General features: G+C 34.3%; 1 protein-coding gene across 4 annotated transcripts in view; it reads right to left on the bottom strand.

Moving 5' to 3' along the window:
- LOC100868905 (uncharacterized) overlaps positions 1 to 26,032 on the bottom strand; it is a 39,868-nt gene extending 13,836 nt beyond the window's left edge. For 2 of the 4 annotated variants that reach the window (XM_086915846.1, XM_086915848.1), the window contains exons 1-2: positions 25,892 to 26,032; positions 17,259 to 17,353 (exon numbers count right to left, since the gene is read on the bottom strand). In XM_086915846.1, the coding sequence (XP_086771972.1) occupies positions 17,259 to 17,300 (42 nt within the window). In that variant the 5' untranslated portion in view covers positions 17,301 to 17,353; positions 25,892 to 26,032. Of the gene's footprint in view, positions 1 to 1,788; positions 2,170 to 17,258; positions 17,354 to 25,891 lie in introns of those variants that run through there. The other 2 variants (XM_086915845.1, XM_031915436.2) reach the window with 2 other exon arrangements.
- Between the last annotated feature and the right edge of the window lie 283 nt (positions 26,033 to 26,315).

Genomic DNA, 26,315 nt, shown 5'->3' with positions numbered 1-26,315 from the left:
GAGTTTGATAGAAAAATAGAGTGGATTTCTCACGAAAAATCTAAAATTACATTAAGATTTGTAAAGATTTCGAGATTTAATCGATTATAATCGTGTTAAATATCGTTATTAATTAATTGGTATTGATTGTCAATATGAATACGTATTTTAATAATAATAATAATAATGATAATATCTTGACTTGATGACCACGTTAGTGATTTTTATATTAATATTTAAAGCTACTTATTTTAGAGACTTATAAAATCTATCATCTATTAAATAGAAATCTAAGAATTATTCCTTTTTAAAAAAGTTCTGTAAAATATTATAATAAAAATTATACAATATATCATCATGTTACAATAATAGTAACACAGTAGATGTAGAATATTTGCGTATTTTAAACATAGATAGAGTCACACGTGATTGCCATGAAAGATAAATGAATGGCACACCTGCAGAAAACGAAGAAAACGCAAGTTTATAATTAAATAATTAGACTCAATGTAATTAAAAGGTGTGCACGAAAAACACGAAACTACACAAGTTACAATCGATCAAACCCAGAAACAATTAACGTAAAAATAACTATTGAAATTCCACGCTGAAAAATATTATTACTATTCAAATACTATTTCCTTTAACACACGAAAAACGTAATTTTTGCTCGCTTGAAAAACGCGTTAAAACTTTAATTAAAAATTTGAATTTCTTATCATTATCGGCTCTTCGCTATCGAAAACGAGCGATCGGGAACGAACAAAAGGTTCCAAATTACGATCGAGATTTTCGCAACACGGGTTGCAGAGAAATCGTAAATCAAGAACAAGACAGTGAACACGAATGCTCGTTTCGTCGGATGGTACGGAAAAGGCAAATGGGGAATCGTGGCTTGTTGTCTCGAAAACATCGGTCAACATCACACACACACACACACTATATATATATATGTATACCGGATTGCAAATATCGGGGAATGGAATTGGAGAAACTGGCCGCGCCGCATGAATGACACATGAACGACACTCGAACATCGTTTTGGAAAGGAAAAGGGGCAAAGCCAGCGTGCCTTGATACGCTATACATGGTCATGTGTGTCAGAGCCACGGTACCCTGGCGTCTTCCACGCCTGGTTCAAGTGTGATCCTTTCTGGATCAGAGATCGTTGACACCGATTGGTTTTTCCCCCTCGTACGATTTTTCTGCCTCTTCGTTTGCTTTCGAATTGAATTTGATTCTATTAACATAATTTTCACACGGCAACGGATATCTCTTTCGCGACGGATTGTCGCGAAATACCTATCTTTTTGAGCGGTGAAATTTTCTTCTCCTCGTATGAAACATAAATAATACCTTCGTGTTCTCGAAGTTTAAATATATAAATTCAAACGCTTTTATAAGGTATCCTGTTGTATGTTTTATCATACAATGTCTTAGGAAAAAAGAAAAAGTATTTCTGAAATATAAATTCTTTTCGAAAAAACGAACTAAATATATATATATAAGAGACAATAAAAATTAATCAAGATTCCATTTTAATTAAATGGAGATTTTTCTTTCTTTTTTAAAAATATTTTTTCATTCCCGATAATTGCAACAAGCAAAATATTCCGTGCTTATTGTAATAAAAAGAAAAATAATATTACGCAATACTTGGAAGAAAGAAACCAATCATCATGTCTATGCACGAGTAAATTTTCCACGCGCTGCATCTATAATTTATCGATTCCGCGTGTATATATTCTTTAAGAATTGTTAATAAAACGTGGTGCAGTTTGTAAAGCAATATTATCAGCAGCAAAATACCATATTATTCAGATTGGAATTGATGGACGTCAATTCTTGTGCCGCCCAGGACGTTTTCATGTCCATGGAAACCCCACGGGCTTTCAGCTGCCTTGATTGGATATTTCTGCCTTGTTTCTTTCGTTCCTTCATCCTCCGATTCATCGCCATCCTGCGATTCATCATCCTCTTTCTTGTTTTCAATAACACCCTTGCCGTATACACCCTTCTCTTCCTCACATGATTGTAACCGAAGACACACGACGTTACACTGAACATCCCTCCCATTACTATTTATCACGTTCCATTCGAGGAATCAACGTTCAAATTGCCACTCTTCCACTTTACGATCCATTGTTCTTCACTCTTCCCACGATATACTTAACACCGATTCGAGTTCTGACTCGGTTCTAACGATGGACAAGATATCACATTTCCATCGATTCAAAAAATCGATTTTGGCGTTTTGAAAATTCCAAGAAAAGATTCGTTCAGAACTCGACGAATTATCGATTCAGAATTTTAATAAAATGCAAGTGATTTTAAGAGATCTTGAGATTTATTTCATTTTATTTTATGGATGGTAGTTTCGTGTGATTTTTGATATTAACGAATCGATTTTAAATTTATATTTATTTATATATCTTCTACTCAATTATTCATTGATAAGTTTCATCATTACTGATATCGATTTACATTAATTATTCCTTGATTACGATCATACGTGGAATTTTTTATTATCTATACATCCTCATTTCTTGTAAGTTGAATTAACGATTGGAATAATGATAAATTTACGTCAATATACGTTCTTATAATGAGCGAAGGATCGCGCGATGCTACGTCGTTGGCTCGAATCGATTTTCTGGATATCAAGTTTAATGTATTTCAAGTTTCGATGAATCAGCTGTGATTTCATAATTTAATGTTTCGTGATCGATGAATTAACGATTAACACATGTAAGTATTGTGTAGTTTCAAGTTCGTGTAGCCCTTCATTTGTTTCAAATATTGGCCGTTTTAAAGAATTCTTGGCTCTTATCCATTTTGAGTCGAGTCAATTTAGAGCAAAAACTTGAAATACTTTATTAATACGCCTTTCTCGTCCTCCTTCTTCTCGAGACAATCTATCGAGACAGCGATGTTAAAAACGTGTTATAATTTTTGACGTAAACCCTTTGCCCATAATAAATATTAAATCCAGAATAAAAGGTTTGTGAAAGAAACTTGGTTAAACTCGATATAGACAGTGAAAACTTTTTAAACTGTATAGACAGTCTTTTCAAGTTTCTTGCCACTTTTCTTCTATATATTTTTAGTGACAGTCTTAACAATCTTAATTACCGAGTTAAAAAGCTGCAAATTGTCTCTTTCAATCTATTTTCAAAATTCTAATTTATTTCGAAATAAACACGTGTCATCTTTCGTTTATTAATATAAAATTGAAAAAAGAAATTATAAATAATTACGCGAACTTCTTCTTCTTCTTGAATTTGATCAAAGAATTCGTTCAACAGTCGAAACTTTCTCACTTGGTCTCCGAAATTGGTCGGCAAACAAAATTTATCGTTCGAACGTTATCGAACGAATTTTTGCAATTCTCTAGCAACGATAAATGTCGAATTTTAATCGAGGATGAATTACAACTTCACGACAGAGCTGAACGACACTACGATAGTACTACACTAACAATTGCGTTGTTACCAAGTCTGGGTTCGGTTGCGTCCCTATAGGCGCGCATGTGCGGCTTTCCTACCCTTAAGTTGTTGATGACAACGTGTTCAGAACGATCGTGCGATTATTTATTTTATTATCGTTGCGAAGAAACGAAATTGGATAGTTTTTATTCGGCTCGAAAGAAAAGAGATAAGATGGAAGTAATATCATTTGAATAATAATTTGGTCGATAAATCGATTTTAATGTTTATTTTATTCAGTATCTTTGTTACGTGATTTTAGTAGTAGTAGACAATAAGAAACTTTTTCGTAGCCCAATTTATTTATGTGAAGCTTGTATTGCGGTTTGATAAACGCGCAATTTTTTGTACTTTGACGAAAATTATTTTTTTATTACTGTTTAATATAATCGACCATTTGATCGAACATAAATCATTTTATTCGTTCGAATAAAAATTTATTTTGAAAAGGTAATCTCCAGTCCAGTTTTCAATTCTTCCAATTTTTTTATCGGAAGCGACTCTTTCACCTTCGATTTTCCACGTTTCAAATTCCCGATTATCCGTAAACAGGGTTAATACAGTGAACGAAGTATAAATTTTTTAAAAGCCGATAATCAATTGTGACGTCATTTGAATTCGTTATTCGTTCGTTTTTCGATCACCGTTTCGAAAAAAACGGTCTTACCGAATTTTCAAGCCTCGATTTAAATTTAGATCATTCTATTATTGATTACGAACTAATCGATTCATTGTTGATTAAAATTTAATCAAAATTTATTCATTAACACAAATATATCATTTTTTATAGAATATTTTTATCTATTTTAAAATGATTAATTTGATTAAAAAAAAAAAAAGAAAAAAATAGTGTAGTTATCCAAGGGAAAATCGAAGGGCACGATAAAAAGTAGGTCATCATTTAATACAACTTTCACGTGCCATTTGTAATTACAAGTCTTATTACTGTATTGTAAATTATTTATAAACAAATTATTGATGGAACAATTTTACTTGCTCGTAACTTCATTGTTAACTACGGTTAACAAGAACAACTTTCTCAGAAATATTTCAAACAGGCGAAAAAGTTCAAGGTTATTTGATCACGAAAGGACATTTGATCGAATCGTTAAACGATACGAAAAGAATCAAAAACATTTATTCTTTTATTTAAATTTAATTTTTCTTTATTACAATTTTATTATTAATTATTATAAATCTTTATTATTTTTAGATTCTCATTTCGAATCACATCGATATTTTTCAAATATTTAAAAATTTTGCAATTTATCATAATGTTCCTTTTATATTCGTGACATTGATGCACGGAGTTAGTAATAGGTTCAACGAATAATAATTTGCATTTTCAGCTAAAATTTTTCGAGGAGAAACATGCTTGAAAATGCGCAAAAAACTCAAAGAAGCCGCGTGTTTTGTCGCAACTTGTTAACCAGATTGAAATTCCTAGGTTCAGCAAGGTTTCCAGCAAGCAAGGATTTGAAAAGATGATCCTGCGCACAGACACCTCGTGGAAAGCCTTCGAATATCATTTTTAAATTTCAAACGGCGGGGGATGAATTTTTATTCGTATAAAACTTTTCGCTAATTTCATTTAGCTCGTAGGGGAAATTTTGCACGTGAACAAGAGATTTTTCCGAAATTAAAATTACCGAAGGCGTTGCATAGCATGATGTAATATAAAATGTTTTTCCCTTATATATTTTTAATACAAGCGAAAGATTAAAAAACAAGGGGAATATTTCATGTTTTTACAGAGATTTTTCGTTGCTTTTCTTTCCTAAAATCCTAAAAATATATGCATCCTTTTTGTATTAATTACTGTAATTACGAAAATCCAAAGTTTATACAAACATCTTTACAAACAAAAAGTATAATTCATGTATATTGGAAAAATGTTATTGGGATAATAGTTTTGCAAAAAAAAAAAAAAAAAAAAAAGAATGAATTTTTCCATGCTATTCCACCCTATTCTCAACTGTAATGGATAATATTTTCTAGAATGAAATATTTCCCGTATTATCGTCATTTCTCTTATAAATTCATACAGGCAAACTTCGTCAGAATCGCCAGTACATTACGGGATCTTATGAGTTCCAAGATATATCGTGCCATTACGTTAAAAGTAATGAGTGTTTCCGAGCAGAAAGTGTCTGATCTCCACCTATTTGTTGTCGAAATTTCAGATATTTTTCATAAAAAAGAATAGAAGAGTTATGTTGACGTATATATCTAACTTTACGTGTAAAATCGTGTTTTAAGCGAGGAAATAATCGAACGCTTCCACTGGAAAAAGTTTTTTTTACGTCGAATGTAATTTTTTGTTATTAAAGATTAATTGCATTAAACATATGTATTATTATAAAAAATTGGATAATGGATTATACCATTTTTATTTTATCTATAATACTTATTTAGTTGTTCTTCGTGATTTAACTATTCCAATTTTATTAAAAAAACTATGACGTTCCCAAAGAAATTTCAAATCCTACATGAATTTAAGCTAGGCTACGATGCAGTTGCAGCAGATCGAACAATAAATTAACAAAATACTTTGACATTTTAAAATCAGAATTCAATCAATTTTTCAAAATTAAACAAAAATTTTTATTGCAAAACTGCGAACCTATTATTATCGCGAATTATTCCGACTATATATAAACCAGAAGAAAAATACGCTTCCTAAATCAGAATTCTATCAATTTTTTTCGAAAGCCACTTACACGTTTCATTCATTCGGTTGTATCTTGTTCATTAATGCTTTCGATTGCCGAGCGCTCGAATACTTCCGTGACCCAGTCTCGGTCAATTCCGATGGAGCACGCTTTTATTCCCTGCGTTATGCAGTTCGCGAATGAACAGGGGATCCATGTCATCCCCCTCGATTCGCGATGCAGTGTAGAAATTCCAACTTGGTCGAGTGCAGAGTTCAAGGTTCCTCGAGAGCATCGTCGCTCGTGCGAGATGATTGGTTTTCGCTCTGTCGACCATCCTAACGACTCCGTCGAGCCTTGCTTTCTCCCGTTGCCCCGTGTGCGTTTCTGCACACATGGATTTCTGCGTTCCCGACAGACAATGCGATCTAACCGATCGAATTTACGTGAAACTTATTTCTCTAATTTTTCCTCCCTTTTTTCCTCGAATTGAAAACGAGCGATGGGTTCGAACCGAACTCGATACAAGCAACTTTTAATTCGTAAATTGATTTTCCGTATAAATTATTCGATAATCGTTTAAAGAGGGTAAAAAGTGTGTAACATATGATTTTATTAACATTCGAGAAAGTCAATTTTCAAGACGAGTTAAAGTTCCATAGGAGTTAATTTTATTCGCGAAATCGTTTTGTTAAAATATTAAATTAAGAAACATTTTTCAGAAAATTCCATAAAAATTCCTTTCGATTCTACTTTATGCGCGCATAACTAATTCAAGGGATGCGTTTCAATCTGATCAATCGAGCACTTCCAAATCAAAGCTAATTAATTCGCTCGTTAACATCGAGTACGATTGCACGCGTAGATTTGCGATTCTGGTGCTTTCAATTGATGGCCCTCTCTTCAAAGCGCGACACATAGAAAGTTGAACGAACATTTCATCCGGTTATATGGGTTTCGATTAAAAAGTACCCTGAATCGTTGCTATAACTCATCGAGAGGACATCTGTATGTACAAGGTGTTATTATAATTTCTAGTAGAGAATGTTTCATTGCTTCGACGCATCTTGTATTTAAATTTAACGATATGCATTCTATGTAAAAATAAGATGAGAGTGTCATCGGATAATTATATTGTGATTAACAATTATTATGAATAAATTTTCTATAATGTGAATAAGAAAGAAAGAAATACATACACGTATCAAAATTGTTAATATCTTGAATATTAAACGAAGTATTTTCTATTTTACTTGAAAAATAAATTGCAATTTTATCTTTCGATATTTATAATTAAACATATTCTGTATATATTTGGAAAAATTGGAAACATTAGCTAGCCATCGCACAAATATTAATATTGAATTTAAACTACATAGTATAAAAGATATATTATAGATTTTAATAAAAGACAATATGCAATTAATGATCAAGATAAAGCATTAAAAATAAACTTTGAGATTTTTGAATGGGGGTGTAGATACGTATATAAAATTAAGTTTCTTCACGTTCCATATTTTTATACACGTATCGTATCAAGTTTTCTCACGTCCCATATTTTCGTTATAATTGCTTAATAAATCATTTAAGAGATTTTTATCTGTGTAATCATTTTTTATTATTTCGAACAAGGTAGAAGAATTTGTACGAAAATTATGGGGACACCCTGTATGCACGTATCGTGTGCATACACGATAATGAATCCACGCGTGGGTCGATTAAGATGAAAGATAGATACAATTTAGCGTGCAACTTGTTGGAGGATAAATAGACCACGACTAATATCGTTTTTAGTTATAAACAGCTCCTCACTCTCTTCATTTCCCCCCTCCCCCCCTCCCCCCAATTCTTTCGATAATCTTGATAATCAAACATCTAGCGTACGAATTGGATTTTGGAGACTGAGTAGTTATAGTTACCTGATTTTTCAAATGATTATAGACTGATTAAAAATAGAACTTTTTGTTATAATTTATTTAAATATACTATACTATTATTGATTATAAATTAATAATAAACTAATTTAAAATTTCATTGTACCACTTGATATTATTAATTAGTCAGATTTTTAAATGATCTCTTATCATGAACGAGAACACTTGTTGGTTTTCACAGGAAATGTGACGATCGACCCGGAATTATGAGAATAATTTTTCATTCGTATAAGATAACGATCCGTAATATACGATGAAAATTATAAATTAGAAAATTTCTCGTAATCTAATAATATTAATGCTAATTTGTCAATAACAATTTAATTTAATACCGATCATGTTCGATAAAAAAATTAAGGAACGTTCAACGATATATGGAATTAATCAATTTGGCGTCCAAATGATTCGTTCATTTAATATTGCAATCAGGAAAATAAAATACTCGATATAAAATACTTACTGGTTCAATTACCAAAAAATTTCTAGTGTTATCACAGATCGTTAATATAATTAAGAAAAGTAACAGAAAAAGGTTATCAGATAGAGCACGATACGACATAACATTCTACTCTCCAATATTAAATAACGAGATAAATGTAACGATTTCGATATTGCAATTTTTCGAATTCCTCGAAACTCGAAAGCAATAAAATAAATGACAATTCCTTGGCCGAGGAATCCGAATGGGCGCATTCACTAATGCACTCGCGTCCTAATTAATTTTTTTTTTTTTACAGAATTTCCTGGAAGTCAACTGTCCTGGTAGCTCGCGTGTAACTGAAGCGTTTCAGAAAGTGTATAACTGGCCAAGTAATTAAACAATGTCATAAAGGAAACAATTTGTCCCAGTGATGGGATGCTCGTGTAACACTGTTCGAGCAACACATCTCTCTAATAATTTCAACTCGATTAATCATCCCTGATTTTACAGTGAATTCCAGTTAAAAAATTTGAAAAGAATTTTGTTTCGATTCTTTTCTTTTCTTTTTTTTTTCGTCATTTTATTTACGTCGAAATATTTTTATTTTCTCTTTTTCTCGTGATGCGAACAAATTTATGAAACTAAATTCTAAAGACTGAGACGAAAAGTGATATGTAATAGTTACGTAAACAATTCAGATAAATATTATTAAATTTATCTATAATTGTATAATAAATATAATATAAAAAAATAAGTCAAAATTGCTCGCAATAAAAAATACACAGACCTCGATATTTTTTACCTTATCCCTTCCTTCGCCCTTTCATAAGAAAATTCGAGATCACCATCGAAATCAATACGAAAATAGATTCAAATTAGAAACGAGTTTTTACGAAAATTGTTCACCGGGTATAAACTACTTAATCACGGTCCTTGGTTGGATCGTGTAAAGGGTTACAGGTTTTATCGCATCATTTCACGTGCATCTACATAATATCAACGACTTCAAAAACCTATGGTTTATTAACGTGATATCGTTGCAACCATGACACGGGCCAACTTTATCGATTTTCATTATCGTGGCACGCAAAGTGTTTGTGAAACAAACTAAACGCTTTGAGATAGGGATCGCGGGATAGGAACACAGAGACAACGCACCTCGTAAAATGCAGTTCCTGCGAAAAAGGGCAAGTCCCTTATCTAAGGAACGAGAGCATATGCTACTATTTATTCGTGTAAATCGTGTAAAAATACGTAAGAATAATTTTATGCCGCGTTCATAATGCTGTTTATTGGTAAGCAATGGCGAGAAAACGCAAACGATTCGTTCAATAGATGGTGCTTTTGGAAGAGATAAATCTTTTTCAAATAATTATTTGATTTTTTGTTCGATGTAATTGCAAAAGTATAAAGATGTTATTTAAAAGTTACTTCATTTACTATACTCATAATCTAGATTTTCTTTTTGTATTTTTTGATTGATAATAAAATATACTTCTTTTGCAAAGAACCTTATTACTCACATTTTCTTTTATTATTATCTGAAACCAAATCAAATAAATCATTTGAAAATAATATTTATTTCTTCTAAATATTATTATATTTTATCCTAATAAACAAAAAAAAGAAGTTTAAAAATTATTACAAAAAGAATTTTTCCCTCGATAATATATAATAGCCTTTAAAATTGCTTAAAGCAAGATTGCAAGGAAATGGAATAGCGAAAAATTAAGAAGAAAAATGCAGCTAGATCAACAAAATTGGCGTCTCTTCTTAATGTAAGATTCCATTATCTATCACGTCAAAAGATTTGTTCACGAATAATTCGCGAGGATAATTGTGCGAGCAATTGTGGAGGACGCGATTATCGAGCGCACGTGAACAAAGTGCCTCGTATGTAAAATGTTTTACGACGTTGAGACCGTGCCTTGGACGAAGATTCCATAAAACGGGTGGTTTAATACGTTGTCACGCGAACGGAAAGAAAATCGATGAAACGATCGAATTAAATTTAAAGAAATTGACGGTTCTGGGTTAAATTTTGCGAGATCCCTGCAGGATGCCATTTTTTTTTTTTAATGTAATTTTCGAATGTAGGCCTTGCTCGAGAATTTTTTCGAGGTTATTCGTCAAATCGAAATACGCGTTGGAAATGTAAATGTTTTTCCTTATTCACAGATTTTTTTTACGATAATCATTTAATTTATTTATAATTATTTTCACGATCGTTAATTTATTTAACAAGCGTTCTATAATATTCGTTCGACGAGCAGAGAGAAACACGATCGTGTCCGGAAAACGATTACGTTCGAAATGTATACAATCGATTTGTTGCCATTTCTTGCGGCGCGATTTACGTATCGCACCGTGACTTTCGTCGATTCTTAATATCGATACATTTTACAATACATTAGTGATAGTAATTTTCTTTCAAATATTATAAATATTTTAATGCAAAAGATAAAAAAAATTGTAAATAATTTACAAATAATTACAAATATCATTAATTGGTAAATCGATATTAATTTGTTTTATAAAAGACGTAGAAAAAAAAATATATGTAGCATAATTTTTTTATCGTTCAAATTTGTCAACGGTAAATTCGAAAAGATTATAAATCAAATAATAAAAGAATTGGACGAATACATATTACATTTATGTATCGTGAAATATCACGAAATGTCAATTTTTACGTGTTTTATAAAAAGCTTAAAATTTTCAATCGTAAGCAGAACGTACGAATTTTTCACGATTGTGAAAAATCGAATTCATTTTTTTCATTTATTTTTCATCAACAACGTAAGACTTATCCCAATTATTTCGTTCGTGGGATCATCTTTAGGAGGATCCGTTCACAGATAAAAAGTATAAAATATGTAAAATTGAAATTTATTTATATATTTATAAAATAATATATCTATCATCTCGTTCTAACCAAAATTCAATTGTTTTCGATTTAATAAATAAAATCTTATCCGACAATTTTACATACCAACTTTCGTATTTGCTCTGATCTCTGATCCAGAATCGATGCTTCGAAGGTGTTGTACGAATATATTAACACACTTTACACGTTTCTTCGTGTAGAAGAATTTACTTATCGAATAGATCGTTCTTCGAGTCTGACTTGAGTAGGTGATTCGATTCTAGGAAGTCGGATATGCGCATTTTCTCGTAGACATTAACGCGTAAAATTGCTTGACCATAACTACGATACGTTTCTTAATGCCCACGCTTGACCTTTCCAAGTTGGAAGGTGCGACTGAGCAAAAAAAAAAAAAAAAAAATATCCTCTTAGAGGACTCGTTACGTCATTATATATCCACAATTGTGCATTTGCTTGATTTAGCTACGAATGAAGATGCGAAATATTGCTCGACGATCTTTCATTTTTTTGTGTCTTTTTTTAACAATTAATTAAACGAAGCAATGAAACAATCCTCTTGAATTTTTTGAAGTATTTTTGAAACTTTAGAATATAAATTCTATCTTTCTCTTTTCACGATCTTTTCTTTTTTTTTTTTTTTTTGCAATTGTTTTCATTATTATCAATATCGTATTATAATCGTATCGTTAAATTATTATTATCATTGTGCATTTTATCGATAAAAATTTTTAATAATTTTAAATGAAATACGATTTCTCTCGCTTCGAAATTCGCAATTATTGTAAAACACCAGGATCTCTATTACGATTTCTCTTACAGGCCGTCAAGTTTAATCGAATCCGAGGCGAACAATATAATTCCCTTTCAAATTAACATTTTTATCAAGGAAACGAGTGGAAAAAGTTATGAGAGGAAAAAATTGATACAAACACCTCGTTTAATCGTTGGATCGCGGTTCACCGGCCGCTAACGATCCGGAGAAAAGCAATTGCTGTCTTTCTTTTCTGCCCGACAGAAAACGAGGGAGAAGTAAAGATGTTTTCCTTCCGTCCATGCTCCCTCGCGTTTTCTAAGAGGATCCTGACACATCCACCATTTGTACAGACTGGCCCAGAAGAAAGCTGTTCCTCTCGGCATCGAAGCTTCCTCCTCGAAACGTGGAAGAAGAAATCGCGATTAAGTTCTTTCGCTCGATATCTTTTTATTAGAAATTAGATTTTCCTTCGAAATTTTACGATATTTAACGAAATTTACGAATCTTTGAATTTTCATTCTGTGATTCAGCTTTCCATAATATATGTAATATATGTAACAAAATAGTCGTTAGATTTTTCAAGTTTTTTTTTTTTTTTAAGATTTCTGAATTTTATTATTTTTGAAAAATTCTATATTCAAAAGTATATTATGTAAGTTGATTGAACTTCAAAATAAGTAATTATGCACCATCTTTCACCGCTCATTCCAGCCTTTTAAGCAAAATTCAAACTCAATTTAATGCGAACACGTTAATTAAATAAATGGAAATCTATATTTTCTTTTATAGCATTGCGAAAATAACAAATGATCTTTAATAACAACGATGAGATTGAATTCGATATTTCCAACTTTTTAAAAAAAAAAAGTTTAGAAAGTCAACACGCGCAATCTAGAGATCTAGAGAAACAGTCTACTTTAATCATTCTAGCAAAGAAAATGGTAAAACTTCAGATGATTTCTTCAGACGTTTCGAAATACTAAATGAAAAACAGGTTTCACAATATTTCCAAACGATCTGAACCCATCTTCTTACAGTCCATTTATTCGAAGTCTACCATTTAAAATTATTGTTTTTTTTTTTTTTTTTTCCTTCAAATTAATTATACATTAAAGGAATTACAGAACTTCAAATTCATCCCTGCCCGACAATCGCACACACGTGTTCCAATCTCGAGACACTTGCGCGTGCTCTCCTTAAGATTAAAGAAGAAATTTCTCAACCCTGGTCAACCATCATCGACCCCCCACAATTTTTTCGCCGTGCAACAAATTTCACAACAATTTTCTCTTCGTGCGATTCTATACATAACGCTTTTTTCATAAAAAGAGGGGGGGAAGGGGGAGGGGGAAAGAAGAAAAGAAAAGAAAAATAAAAAAAATATAAAAAAGAATAACGGCGCGAAGTGTGTTATCCGATAAATCTGAAAATCTGGGTTTTCGAGCTGTGTACCAACGTTGGCTGTAACGGTGATCCCGCTGTATAAATAATTGATGAGGGGACTCGAGGCGATTTGTAATTGTAATTTCGCGGGATACTTGGCCAGTTAAGCAACGTAATTACCAAGCGGACTCGTTATCGTTGGCAGCTCGTTGCTCTTAGCCGACTTAGCTGCCTATCCCCCGGATGGTATTCTCTTTTTAAGGATGGTGCCGTCGTCGATTCGGAGACGTAACGCGACGTAACGATTCATCGCACCTGTCATCCACCACGAAAGAAAATTACATTTTCCGCTTTGACAACGTCGACACGATGTTCTGTAGGAACGAATCATCCGCTTTTTGTTCACGGCTCGCCATGTTTCTCGAGTATGTTTATCGAGAGAAATGAAATTATTCTTCGTTACATATAAATTTTTTCATACATCATTGTTACGTACCAGACACGTGCAAGACACGTGCAATATTTAATTTTTCATCAAATGTACATAATAATTTTTAAATATCACTCATATATTTTCGTGTAATTGTAATCCAAGAAGTAGTCAAATTTACTTTTCGGCTTTTTATTTCTCTCAAAATAAAATGAATTTGTTCTTTCCCTCTGTCGAAAAGCTTCGTTACTCGAATAACTTCCCCGAAAACGTATATTTTCTTCGACAAAAGTATTCCTCTATTCCTACGCAGTACGATCTTTGCGATAATTCAACCTCCCTTCTATATAGGTTATCTCAAGTTTTTACCGTTGCATAAGTGTTTTACGACGGTAAACAATCGGTGTTCAACGATAACTCGTTATCACGTTATCAGACATTAACGTGGACTTATAACACCAACGTCGTTAATTACGTCCAGCATTAAACGTCCGACTTAAACGATACATATCACGCAGATATACACCGACATCTATCACAGTTTTTGAAACAAAATTACTAAATTATTGCCGCATCCGTATATCAAATTTCCCTCGTATCTAATCTCACCCAGAGAGATTTAATCCTGATTTTATCGCGCGCATAAAGTCACGTTTTTTCTTTCTTTCTTTTTCTTTTTTTAAACGTTCTCAACACATTACATTTTTTTTCATCGTTTAAAATATTCATTCATCGCACAGGCAATTGCAATCTCGCTATAATTAACTTGCCGCTTTATAGCAGATTCGTTTGCGCGATGACAACTTAATGAATAATATGTGTATATACGCGTATAATATCAACCGTGGATTTAGTTATATACAGTTATATCTCGTGGGGAAAAAAAAAAAAAAAAAAAGAAATTATATACTTGCGAGGCCGATGCATGCAATTATGCAAAGCGTTGATAAACTGTGATTGTGTGGTGTCGGGGGACGTTATTTCTTTTTTTTTTCTCACGGAGCGACGTCAACCGGGTTGATTTCGTGTCGGAAAATCTGAGAAGAGGTCGACGACAAGGATTAAAGGATAAAAAGAACGTGTCACGAGATTTAGGCCAAGAATCGACCTGTACGCCAGCGTACGCGATATGCACACGTTTTGTGCATTATTTATGTATCGAAAGCACGGTGAAAATCCTTTCCCTACTTGTTCCCAATCTAAATCGAAAATCATTTCACTCGTCGTTTCTTTCCAAACACATTGGGAATTATTATTTTTATCAAGATCTGGTGATAATTGTATGTTCAAATAAAATGAAATCAATACAATTATATTATTGCAGCGTCGATATTCAGAAATTTTCAGAAGAAAAAGAGGGAAAAATACGATGAAAGTGCCTGGCAATGCGACTTCGTTCTCGAAACATTTATGAGAAACAAATATCGGGGAGATATAGTCAATATTCGATATATGATTTGTATGATTTACCAATAGGTAAGTTTATACGTTGCTCTTTGCAAATTAATCTTTTTCAAATATATAATGTGATACGAGAAAAAATACTTCTCCTAGAGGCTCCATCACATAATTTCAACTGTAAAGAAATAATAATGTTATTCTAAAGCACTCAATTTCCTATTCGAAAAAATCCAGCTTATCCAGGCAATTTACATTTTTTAAATCTCTGCCGAAATAATTGAATTATTTTCGATCGATAATCATCCTTGAATATTAAACAATTGAGATAAACTTTGAACTTCCGCAAATATTCTCAAACAAAAGAAGAGAGGATGGAGAGGTCAGGAGCGAGTCAGACACGATTTCTATCTCGGCCCTGTGCGCCGAATGATGGGCTCGAAAGACGAAGGAAGTGACGTCACATATAATATAGTTACGGCTCTTGCCACTGGTCGCGGTTGACAAGCCAAGCGTCCACAAGCGTGTTCTTTTCGATCCCTTTGATACTCTTTGCCCGCTCCTTTCTTTCCCTCGAGAAGGGCCCTCGCCCTTTGTCCCCTTTGACTCCTCCTGTTACTCGACACTGCGATTCCGGCCAATCATCGATCCTACCTGCGGTTACTTTTCGACGCACGAAGATCAATTACACCATTGTCACAAAACAACGTGGATTTAATTTCTACAAACCTCTCCAATCGATCCCCGATTTTTCTTCGATCGAGAAAATACATATCTCTTCCCTGGAAGAAATTTTCCATTTCTTCATTATGTTGTAGCAATTCTAAGGAAAAAGAAACACGTCCATTCTCTTTCCATACACGCCTGATCGAATCCTGCCACACGTAGCGACAAATCACCAGGTTGCAAGAGCATTAGACAAGCGTTGGGAACACATGGCTCGTCGAATTCGGCTACATCTGTACGTGGGCCGTTAGCTACGTGTACACGAGCCAAGAACAAGATGCCATATATGCGCCCTGCCACGGTGCGCTCTCTACGTGGGCCAAAGGAGAACGCGCGAACCGCCTTAACCAGCTCGCGGGTATTTCGAGATTACGGGATTGGCAAGGACTCGTACGATCGTGGACAACACGGTTAGGTAATCGAAACGAATCGCCTGGATACCGCGAAAGATTTTAACCCATCGATGGGGATTTCGAACGAAACGAGCGTTTCCAATCCTTGCTTAAAGTTGCACTTTGGTAAGAAGATTCTTGTTTATATCGACGATTAAAAATTTGTGCAGTTATATGTAAAGATCAGAAGGGTGTTTATCCCTGTTAGTTTCATGTTTTATACAACAGTATAAAACGGATGTTTGGGAAAAATTTTGTTCCCACATAATTAGAGGCTAATTGCAAGTTTTCGTGCAGTTTTTAGTGAATAAATCGCGAGGAATGCGTTGTGATTTCGTTTCGTATTAAGTGTGCACGAATTCCTTCCTTTTCATAAAATGAGTTGTATATGATACATTGTACGATACATCGTTTACTTTCGTTAATGTTTCCTTCGAACGCTAAAATATTATACTCGCATTTTATGCACGATATGTTTGTTAATTAATTAATCGTACGAATAAATTATGGAAATGTATAACGAAAAATATAAGTAACGATATTTTTCCTTTTTACTTTCTCACGTCACTTATATTTAAATTTAAATTTCCTATAAACGTTTGCAGTCAATTTATGAATTCGTCAAAGAGTCGGTTTTCAAAAAAGGGAGCAGAAAGAAAATAATTAAAATTTATACCACAAAATCGAAATCTTTGTAGAAGCACAGCTCGTACGAGTTACGTGTTTTTACACGAATATTTTTTCGCCTACTTTTCCTTTTTCTTTTTTTTTTAACAATCCATCGAAATATTTTTCAAAAGAAGGATAAACATTCGTACCTGCAACAATTCTAATCGCGATGAGGCCTGTGGTGCAGCCATGATAGTTTAAGCGACGATCCTTCTGCGACCACTCGACGGGTGATCCGTTTTTTCTGAAACAAATCAAGAGATGTATTAGTACAGAAATTCATCCTGATCGCACACATGTTCAAGACTTTTATGCGAAAATATACAGCAAATATTATATATATATATATATTCGTTCGATCTAGCGTAGAATTTTTTAATAATTTGTGTTAACAGGAAGTAAGATGAGAAAAGAGAAATGATTCTCTTAGACAAAATCTTTTAAAATTAATCCGCTAACAACTGCAATTGATCGATCAGGTATCGTGAATTTTTAAATAAATATCAGGCTTATAATATATGAAGAAAATTAAAATTCATAATAAACGAATATTCGAAATTTAGTTGAACTTAATTGAAAAAAATCTCGCAAAAGTGTTTCAAAGATCCTTCGTACAATCAATGCTTCGATAAATCCCCTCGATCGTATGTTAAAACCAAGGATAACTTAGAAAACTAAATTTCACACGTGGATGCCTCCAATAATCGAATCTAAATTTAAAACCGACATTATAACATTTCAACCTCATACTGCATTGGACCAATGAATTTTCAGCTTATTTCCTTTTTTTTAAAAAAAAATATACCGACAATAAAACATCTTACACGTATTATCCCATGAAAATGAATCAACATTCGAACATTCAGCGAAATATCATTCGATTTTTAAACTTTTCGATAAAAAGGTATGCACGTTCGAGGGAGAAAGAACGATTTCGAGCCTTTTTCAACAGATTCTAAAGAATCTCTTTCTGACGTTATACCTGAACGTTGATTATTACTCTCGGTCTGGATGCATCCGGTTGCACGCAAATCCGGACTCACGCGATCGAACGGCTCTTTTGTTTAAATTTGCGTTTCTCGCTCGAGCGCAAAATTCACGGTGAAAAAAATAAAAACCGCAGGAGAAGCGAACGTTTTCCATTTCGGTAGGCTTCCTTTTCTTTAAGCGAAACGAAGGAAGAAACTTTGTAACGATCTTCTAATTTTTCCACCCTCGTGCGAATTTACAGATATATTTCAACTTATCCAGTTATATCCCGCAATCTATAAGTGATTTATCCTTCTTGTTCTCGCGAGTAACAAACAATGCCAGCATGAATAAAAGTTACACGACGAAACGAGTATCGTCGAGATACAGTCTCGAATTGAGTCCAATTGAGAAAATTACAGAATAATTTAGAAAAAAAAAAAAGAACGAACGGATAGTTTTCGAAATAAACGAAATCATGGATAATCGAGAACGATTTCTAATTTTACATTCCTTTTGTCGCGGAAATAAAAGCCACTCGTTCGCACAATATTTAGAGATAGGGCACGATGGATTTTGGATTAATAGAACGACACGCGCGACAAGAATGGTGGAAAACGGCGAAACGAAGCCGAGCGCACCTGTTCACGTCGAATCGAGCGTGGAAAATCGCGTGAACCGATTTGAAAAAAGGAAGAACGACATAATAACACCTACGCCTACCTCGATCGAACTCTTCGGGCACATCGATCAACTCTGCACGCATCACATCCAGCAGATAACCCAGAGCGTTCGAAAAACGATCGCGCGAGGAAACGTAATTGCGGCCCACTCTTGTCCCACCCACGCTCGAAAACCTTTCCATCTTTGTATAGAAGTAAACGTCGTGGGGAGAGAGAGAGAGAGAGAGAGAGAACCTCGATCTTTTTCCATGGAGATTCGAAATTACTTTTGGCACAATTGGTAACAAACCTCGTTTCCTTGGAAAAAGATTTAAAATTTAAATTTTTAATCAAAAGTGGAATTTCAACATGTTGAATTTAATCATTCAAGAGATGATTGATTAAATTTAAATAATAATAATCGTTTTGCTGTCATCCTTTCTAGAATAATAAAAGTTAAAAAAATTAACCTATTTAGTGATACAGTTGATCCAATTGAAGAAATTGAATTTCAACAGTAATATGAATCAGGATAGTCCGAATAACGTCGTATAGATTTCTCTTTTTATTTCTATGTAAAGACCGAAAGGTTTTCAAGCGTTGCAAAGTCATTGCCACGTGATATGTAATTCACTGTGTAAAAGGAATCTTATACGTGTTTCGAGACGTGTTCGATGTAAACCCGGCCTTATTAATTAATATACGCGAATCTAATCGAATATTCCTCAACGATTTCGTATTTTTATTGGGAAAAATCTTGCGATTTTTCTATTTTACGATCCTTTTATAATTTTAGAGTGTTATTAGAAATGTTATGGCGACACGGTTATAACACTCTAGCTGTTTGCTTATTATCCCGAGCGTGCTTCTTGTTCCATTTCTTTGGAATCGCGATAAAGTTCGTCGCAGGGAACAAATTAGTTTAGATAAATAATTTAGGAAATAAATTAATTACTAGTAGTGTGACAATACGTTTCAATTGTGGTCACTCTTCCCATATTATAATACGTATATGCTTCGAGACTGTAACATTACGATTTTATAATTACAATACGAAATTATATGACGAAACTAGGAATGAATTCGAATGGAAAGATTATGATAGATGGCAGAATCTATTTCTATACTATCGTATTTCGTGTTTATTGTATTATATTTCAATTTAATTGCAGGATATGTAGAAATGAGAAATGATTTTATAATAAAAAAACACATATTATTCTAATTCAATTACAAGAACGATACAATTTGATTTATTTTGTGATACGATACGAAAAATTTTATATTACCATATTCAAACGAATACGTTTTCTAGCAATTTTTATACATTATTTGTATTGATATCGAATTAAGAGGAAATGCTGGAAAAAGATACGTATTAATTTATAATTTTGTTGTTCACGTTATATTTTTCTTGTAGCTTCTATCAATTTTATTACATGTTTAATAAAATGCGCTGCACTTCAATCATGATTACTTACAGGTTAACGATCAAACGTCCATGAGTTTACACCAAGAAAGAGGAAAGACAGTAATTTTTAACGCATCATGTGAAAACAAGGCCAAACGGAATATATATCCGTGCGAATACTTTGTGTCGCTTTCAAGCGTTAAATCCATCTCTCGTGGAATAGAATTCATCTCGAAGATTCTCGTTACACGAAGATCCTTGTCTGACAATATTAGCTCAATTCACTTTATCACAGAAACTTGTTGAAATCTTACTAGGCAGAACGTGCACGAAAAGGGGTATCAGTAGAGTAATATAATTCACAACTTATGAAATTGAACTGTATTATATACATAAAAATATGCTAAAAATATATAATAACCTCGACTTCCCTACCTTCCCAATTAAAAAATAATCGGAACAATTTTCAGGCAGAGACAGGGTTTTCACTAAAAGTTGCCTTAATCGATCGGACCAACCAATTCTGATCAAAAAATTATACCTTCTTAGCCAGACCTTTAGATATAGCTTTTAGATATAGTTTATATTCTTGAACAAGAGTGCCCAACAATTATCCTTTGGCAGGCAAACACCTTTCTCATCGTTTCTAAAAAGCCTGATCGATCTAAGGGATCCAAGGTTCGTTCCAAGAAACGGTGGAATCGGTTTAGATCGAACGATGTTCCCCGCAGGAAATTATATCGACACGATGTCGTTTGTCGTCGCAATAGTGTTTTTAGGCCAGCAGCTATACGTCGTGACTCACGTCTCATGACGTAATCCGGACAGTCTTTTTATGGTTAAGAAACGAGCACGTCGTCCACTTCGTCGTCCACTTCGTTTTCGATTATTCCTCGAACGATGGAAAACCCGTTGTTGCTCGGTGGCTCGAATTAGAACTCGATGGCTTGTTTAGGGAGAGGGAAGCGTCGAGGCGAATCCTGACGCCATATACACCTTCTTGCTCGTTATCAAGATCGAAGGATCGAGTACGAGCGTTGGATCTTCTTCTGAGAAGTTTCTCAGCCAGAAACCGGGACGTAGAACCTTGCGTTGTTACGATACAAGTTTATCGAGGAAGGTATTTGAAGTTTTCGTTTTCGTTGTAAAAAAATAAATCGAGACACATTCTCTTTTATGCGCGATCTAAATAAGATCTCGCGCAGCTGCAAAGACTGAAAAGATGATTGGGAAAGCTAACTATACTTCCAGATGACCAAATATAGGGGTAAATCAGAAGGGAACATATACTTTGTAATCGTTTTCCAATTGATAAGCCCTAAAAAACAGAGGATATTTTAGATTCTTGTAATGAGAAACGAGTCGAAGTAAAATTTTTTTAAAATTTGTAAGAAAAAGCGAGGTGAGATAGGTATAAGGTGAATCAAAAGAAAATGAAGTAACAAGAAAAGATAACTTTTTATAAATCAGATTCATTCAATATCAACCGAACTTGAATATTATAAATTAATCGAATTAAGTAGAAAAAAAACAAAGCTTCCATCTATGCGTTACACTTATTGCTACGAATTCTCGAGATAATATGTTTCATCACCTGTGTGTATACAATTCTCCGCTCTGATTCCTTCTTAATACTCATATTGAACCATTCCTTTTTAAAACATCTCCGTTTCGAAGAAACAAAAAGGAAAAAGAGAATCGAATCAACTTTTACAAGCTCGATACTACAATTCGACAATACACGCGTTCCATATATTTAAATCTGGATTTAATTCGATTAATTTACCGCGTCGCCATAACAGGAAAGGCTTGATATTTGAATTTACAGAGAGAGACGATTTCGAATTTTCTCGATGCGAATAATCAGCGTGGGCTTATCCTGCTTCCTCCATTCCCTCCACACCATCGTGAATCGAAGAAGGATCGAAGAGTAAGAGCGGAGAGTTGTGCGGCGCCTTTAAATCCGTCTAAACCAGAACGTCTGCTGACCCAGGTATTCGACGATGTTCGACTCCTCTTATTGCCCGGATTATTTATAGTTTTACTAAAACTTACTTCTGCTAGGATTACCATACTCCCATGAGGCATGGTCAGCTCAGGTACACGGCTTCATTTCTATAATTAAACGGCTCGCGAGCCCGCTTCCGATGGAATTCGATGCCTCTTTCAATCCGTTTCTCTCAGGTGTGCTCGAGATATTAACACGTTATTTCTAAATTGGCCGCTTGAAGCGCACATGGTGCGCTTACAATATTTCCCTTCCTCCCGAGAATGCTAAATTTTCTAATTTTTTTCTCTGTCGCATTCCATTTTCAACGAGTATTGTTCTCAGAGATATCTTAATGTGTATTTTAATATATCAATCGATAAGGAAAAGCCTTTCAGGAAAATTTGTATCAAATGTATTCCGTATACATAACTCAGATCTCTCTTCAGATCTTTCTTTTTTCATACGTTCAAATTTCGCAATTCATCGAACGAATTGACGGATTATTTTAATCACAACCGACACACACGCTGCCTGTATCCTATTAACGGCGGCGATTAACGTTAACCAAACAAGAGTTGGAGACAGAGGCCATGGTAAAAACCATGATTTACAGCGTTCGGCTAGCGAAAGCACGTACAACGTAAACGCAGCACCCGTGCTCCGCATGTACAATTAGCCACGCATTCGCACATGGCACGCACGTGTTTGCTCGAGCCGGGCGGAGAACACACCCGCCGCACACAAGCGTTAATCCTATTTTCCTGCCGCTAATTGATACGATACCCTAATCGATTTCTAATCCAGCCCGAATCTAATCCTGGAAACGCGTTCCAATCGCTCGTCTCGATGATATCAAAAAGCGCGCGTCAAGGATATTAAACGGAAAAAAATCTTGCTGCAAACGAAACGTGAGCGAATGCGACGATGATTTAACAGGCTCTACTAGGCTCTACCTTAGCCTCGTTCGACCGCCTCCTCTATCTCTCATCATCGCCATTCTTCCGTGGCCGGGCACAGACGTGTAGCCAGACGCGATTCTCTCCGCTTCTCCCTCGTGGGATCGTCTTTAATTAACCGCGATGCGATACTTGGGCGGCCCCCTTTGTCGACGATTAAACGCGGAGACGTGGCTTGATACATCGCGTGCTCCGATTCGCAGGTGTTTTATTTACATGAATGTATACAGGCTGTCCCAAACGCGAGAGTATCAATCCATGAGATAATGTCGAGTAGCTAAAGTTTTCTTCGAAAAATGCTTCGGTTCCGGTTTTTGTTTCAAATGTCTCAAAGTTTTTCCATTAGCCTTCGAACGATTCGTTTCATAAAAGTCACGATCGAAACTGTGTCTAATTATCTAATTATTTATCGTCTTCTTTTCGTAGAAAACGAGATCTCGATGATAAAAATCTGGAACATGGAGCAATTTTATTTATTCGTTCCACTGTGTACATAGCGATAATTCGGCGACATCCTGTATACACGTACGTGAATATACATTGGGGCGTGCGGTAATCGCGCGAGCGTGTCCAAGAGGATGGTTGGGACGAGCGTGAGTCATTTGGCTTCTTTGATGCGTTTCTGTGCAAGGGTGAAGGGTGGCACGTGATGTGTTTACTGTTTGCCCGGTCGAATACCTGCTGATTTCCCGTATTGGATTGTTCGGGAATTTCTACCGTATATTTAATGAGATTGGAAAAGAGTTATCCGTTGGAAACCTTGCGTGAAATATTGCACCGAAACTTTAAGAAATGCGAGCTTTTGAAGAAAGTTTTAAAATTGATTTGAAAATATTTTTGGTATTTTTTGTAATTTTATTCCGACTGATGAATAATTAATTTTGAAAAATTAAACTTGGAAGTTGATATACTTGAAATTTTTACTAATTGAACAAATCAATTCCGTCCAACTAATTTGTCCGAGATATAAAATTAATTACACGTGTAATGTAGAATATTATTATTTATTAAATCAATATCAAAGGCTGTTCTGATATTCGATCTGAACATTAAATTAGAGGCTTATGCGACTCTGTGTAATAAGATTACCACGTGCAACAACATGATCACCTTTTTGTTTGCATAAAGTGAGACTTAAATGCAACAAAGATAATAAAAATCTCGTTTTAATTAAAATTTAAATTCGTAATTTGTAAGGCTGATTGTTATCAGTCGTAGATTACATCTAATAACGACGAGTTGCACAGTCAACATGTGCAGCTATTGAGAAGATGGTAAAGTAAAGGGACTGATAACGAAAGTAATGTAATTTTTATCTGAATAATGCTTCTTGTTGCCAAATATAACAATAATATTACGTGATATAAATAAAAATAAAAATACGTGTCATCGTGTATATCGAATTATATTTTAGAATTTCAACTTTAAGATTTTCTTTCAAAAAGTTAAATCAATTAATTCCAATCCAATTATACTCAAATACTTTATTATTTTTAATTTTGTAATAAAATTTGTATGAACACATCAAAATAAATATTAATAATTTTCGTATTCCTATGTGTCGAAAAAAGAAAATTAGCTCAACTGTCGATTCGATATTTTTATTACGTCATTTTAATAAATTATTTATCATAAATAAAGATTTTGTTCCGTAGAGTTAAAAGTATAACTTTTTCTTCTTATTATACAACGATTAGTAAAAAGCTGTCACTGAGAGAAAAAAAAAAAACGATGCATAGAAAAGTCGAAAAGAATTGTTCGAGAGAATTGGAGCGCATTGATGGGCTCGCAAATTCGTTCGTGTACACTTTGGAATAATAAGGCGATCACGGAAGATAAATGCGCTGTATATTCGTTTTATGCAGAAGGAAACGTTTTTTTCTTTCTTTTTTTTTTTTTTTGTAGAAAGTTCATTTCATTTCTTTAGGAAATAAATTAGACGAGCTATATAATTTTGAAATTTCAGATTAAATTAATTAACATTTCCTTGAAGAAATTTCAACGATATTTCTCGGATAAAAATTCCATCTCAATTGTGCCGTTAAAACAAACAACGGCACGATCATACGTTATATACGATAATTTGCAGGAAAATAAACCGAGAGATTCGTCTCTCAAGAACGACATAAGTGCATTTATTACGACGTGCGCGTCGGCCAAGATCGTTCGAGTGAATTGGAGTGCAGGAACACGATCAGCGCATTGCACAGTGATTCGCAGAGTCGCTTCCATTGCGATGGATATATACAAAAACCGCTACGACGCGAGTTTTCCCTTTCAAATAAAAATAAATTTTAAACGTTTATTCCTCCTTTCATCTCTCTCGAAATTATGCAATCACGTTTGCTTCGACACTTTATTCCACATATTCGTAATTAAGAAATAATCGAGCATCGAATATCGAACAATTCTCAGAAACAAAACAGAAGGTAAAAACAAACTTTCGTACGGAAAGATTAAAACGAATCAAAACATGGTGGAATATATCGGGTTTACCTTCGAGATCGAGCCTTCGAATAAACCAATCTCTGCCCTAACACGTTACCAAATAAAATTCACGCGGAGCATCCTTTTTCCCCCTTAACCTCTTCTTCCCAACGACAAAACTTTATTCGCAACCGTTCCAACGATTAATCTTATCCCCGACAAAATACTCGTGTTTACAAAGCGACCGATCCACGAGAGAGAGAGACGCCATAAATTACTCTGCTCGCGAATCCGCGACGATTAATCTTTCGGAAGCGGAAGAAAAAAAGGAGAGAAGGAAGAAAAGAAGAAAAAGGAAAGCTCTCACCTGGCTGAGGAAGTGGCGATTCGCAGGTGATCCCCGTGGCTCGTCCTTACGTGAAGAGAACCGATGTAGCACTGACAGTTCCGCCATCCCTCTCTCCTCGCTCGCGCCAAATCCCACTCTGCTTGGCCCTACGACTCCCTCTCCGTCCTTCTCCCACCAGACGCGTCGCCCCACCGTCCAGACAAGGACGGAGCGAGCGGATGAAAACAGAAAGTGCTCGGCGACGGGGTGAAGGCACGCCACGAGGAGTTTCGAATTACTTGGTCAACCATTGCATTTCGATTCGCAATTTATTTCGATAGAGGTGGAAATTGATTAATTATATCAATTCTACGAGGACGAAAAATCTTTCTAAAATTCTAAACGATATATTCTACGATTAAATTCTACAAGTTTACGAGAGAATAATGAATAGAAAATTTAA

Source organism: Apis florea, unplaced genomic scaffold (genome assembly GCF_048593485.1).
Source record: "Apis florea isolate Af1SG1 unplaced genomic scaffold, ASM4859348v1 contig_3798_pilon, whole genome shotgun sequence".
In the NCBI taxonomy this organism is placed as follows: Eukaryota; Metazoa; Arthropoda; class Insecta; order Hymenoptera; family Apidae; genus Apis; species Apis florea.
The sequence above is the reverse complement of the archived record's forward strand: the minus strand, read 5'-3'. Positions and strand labels throughout refer to the sequence as shown.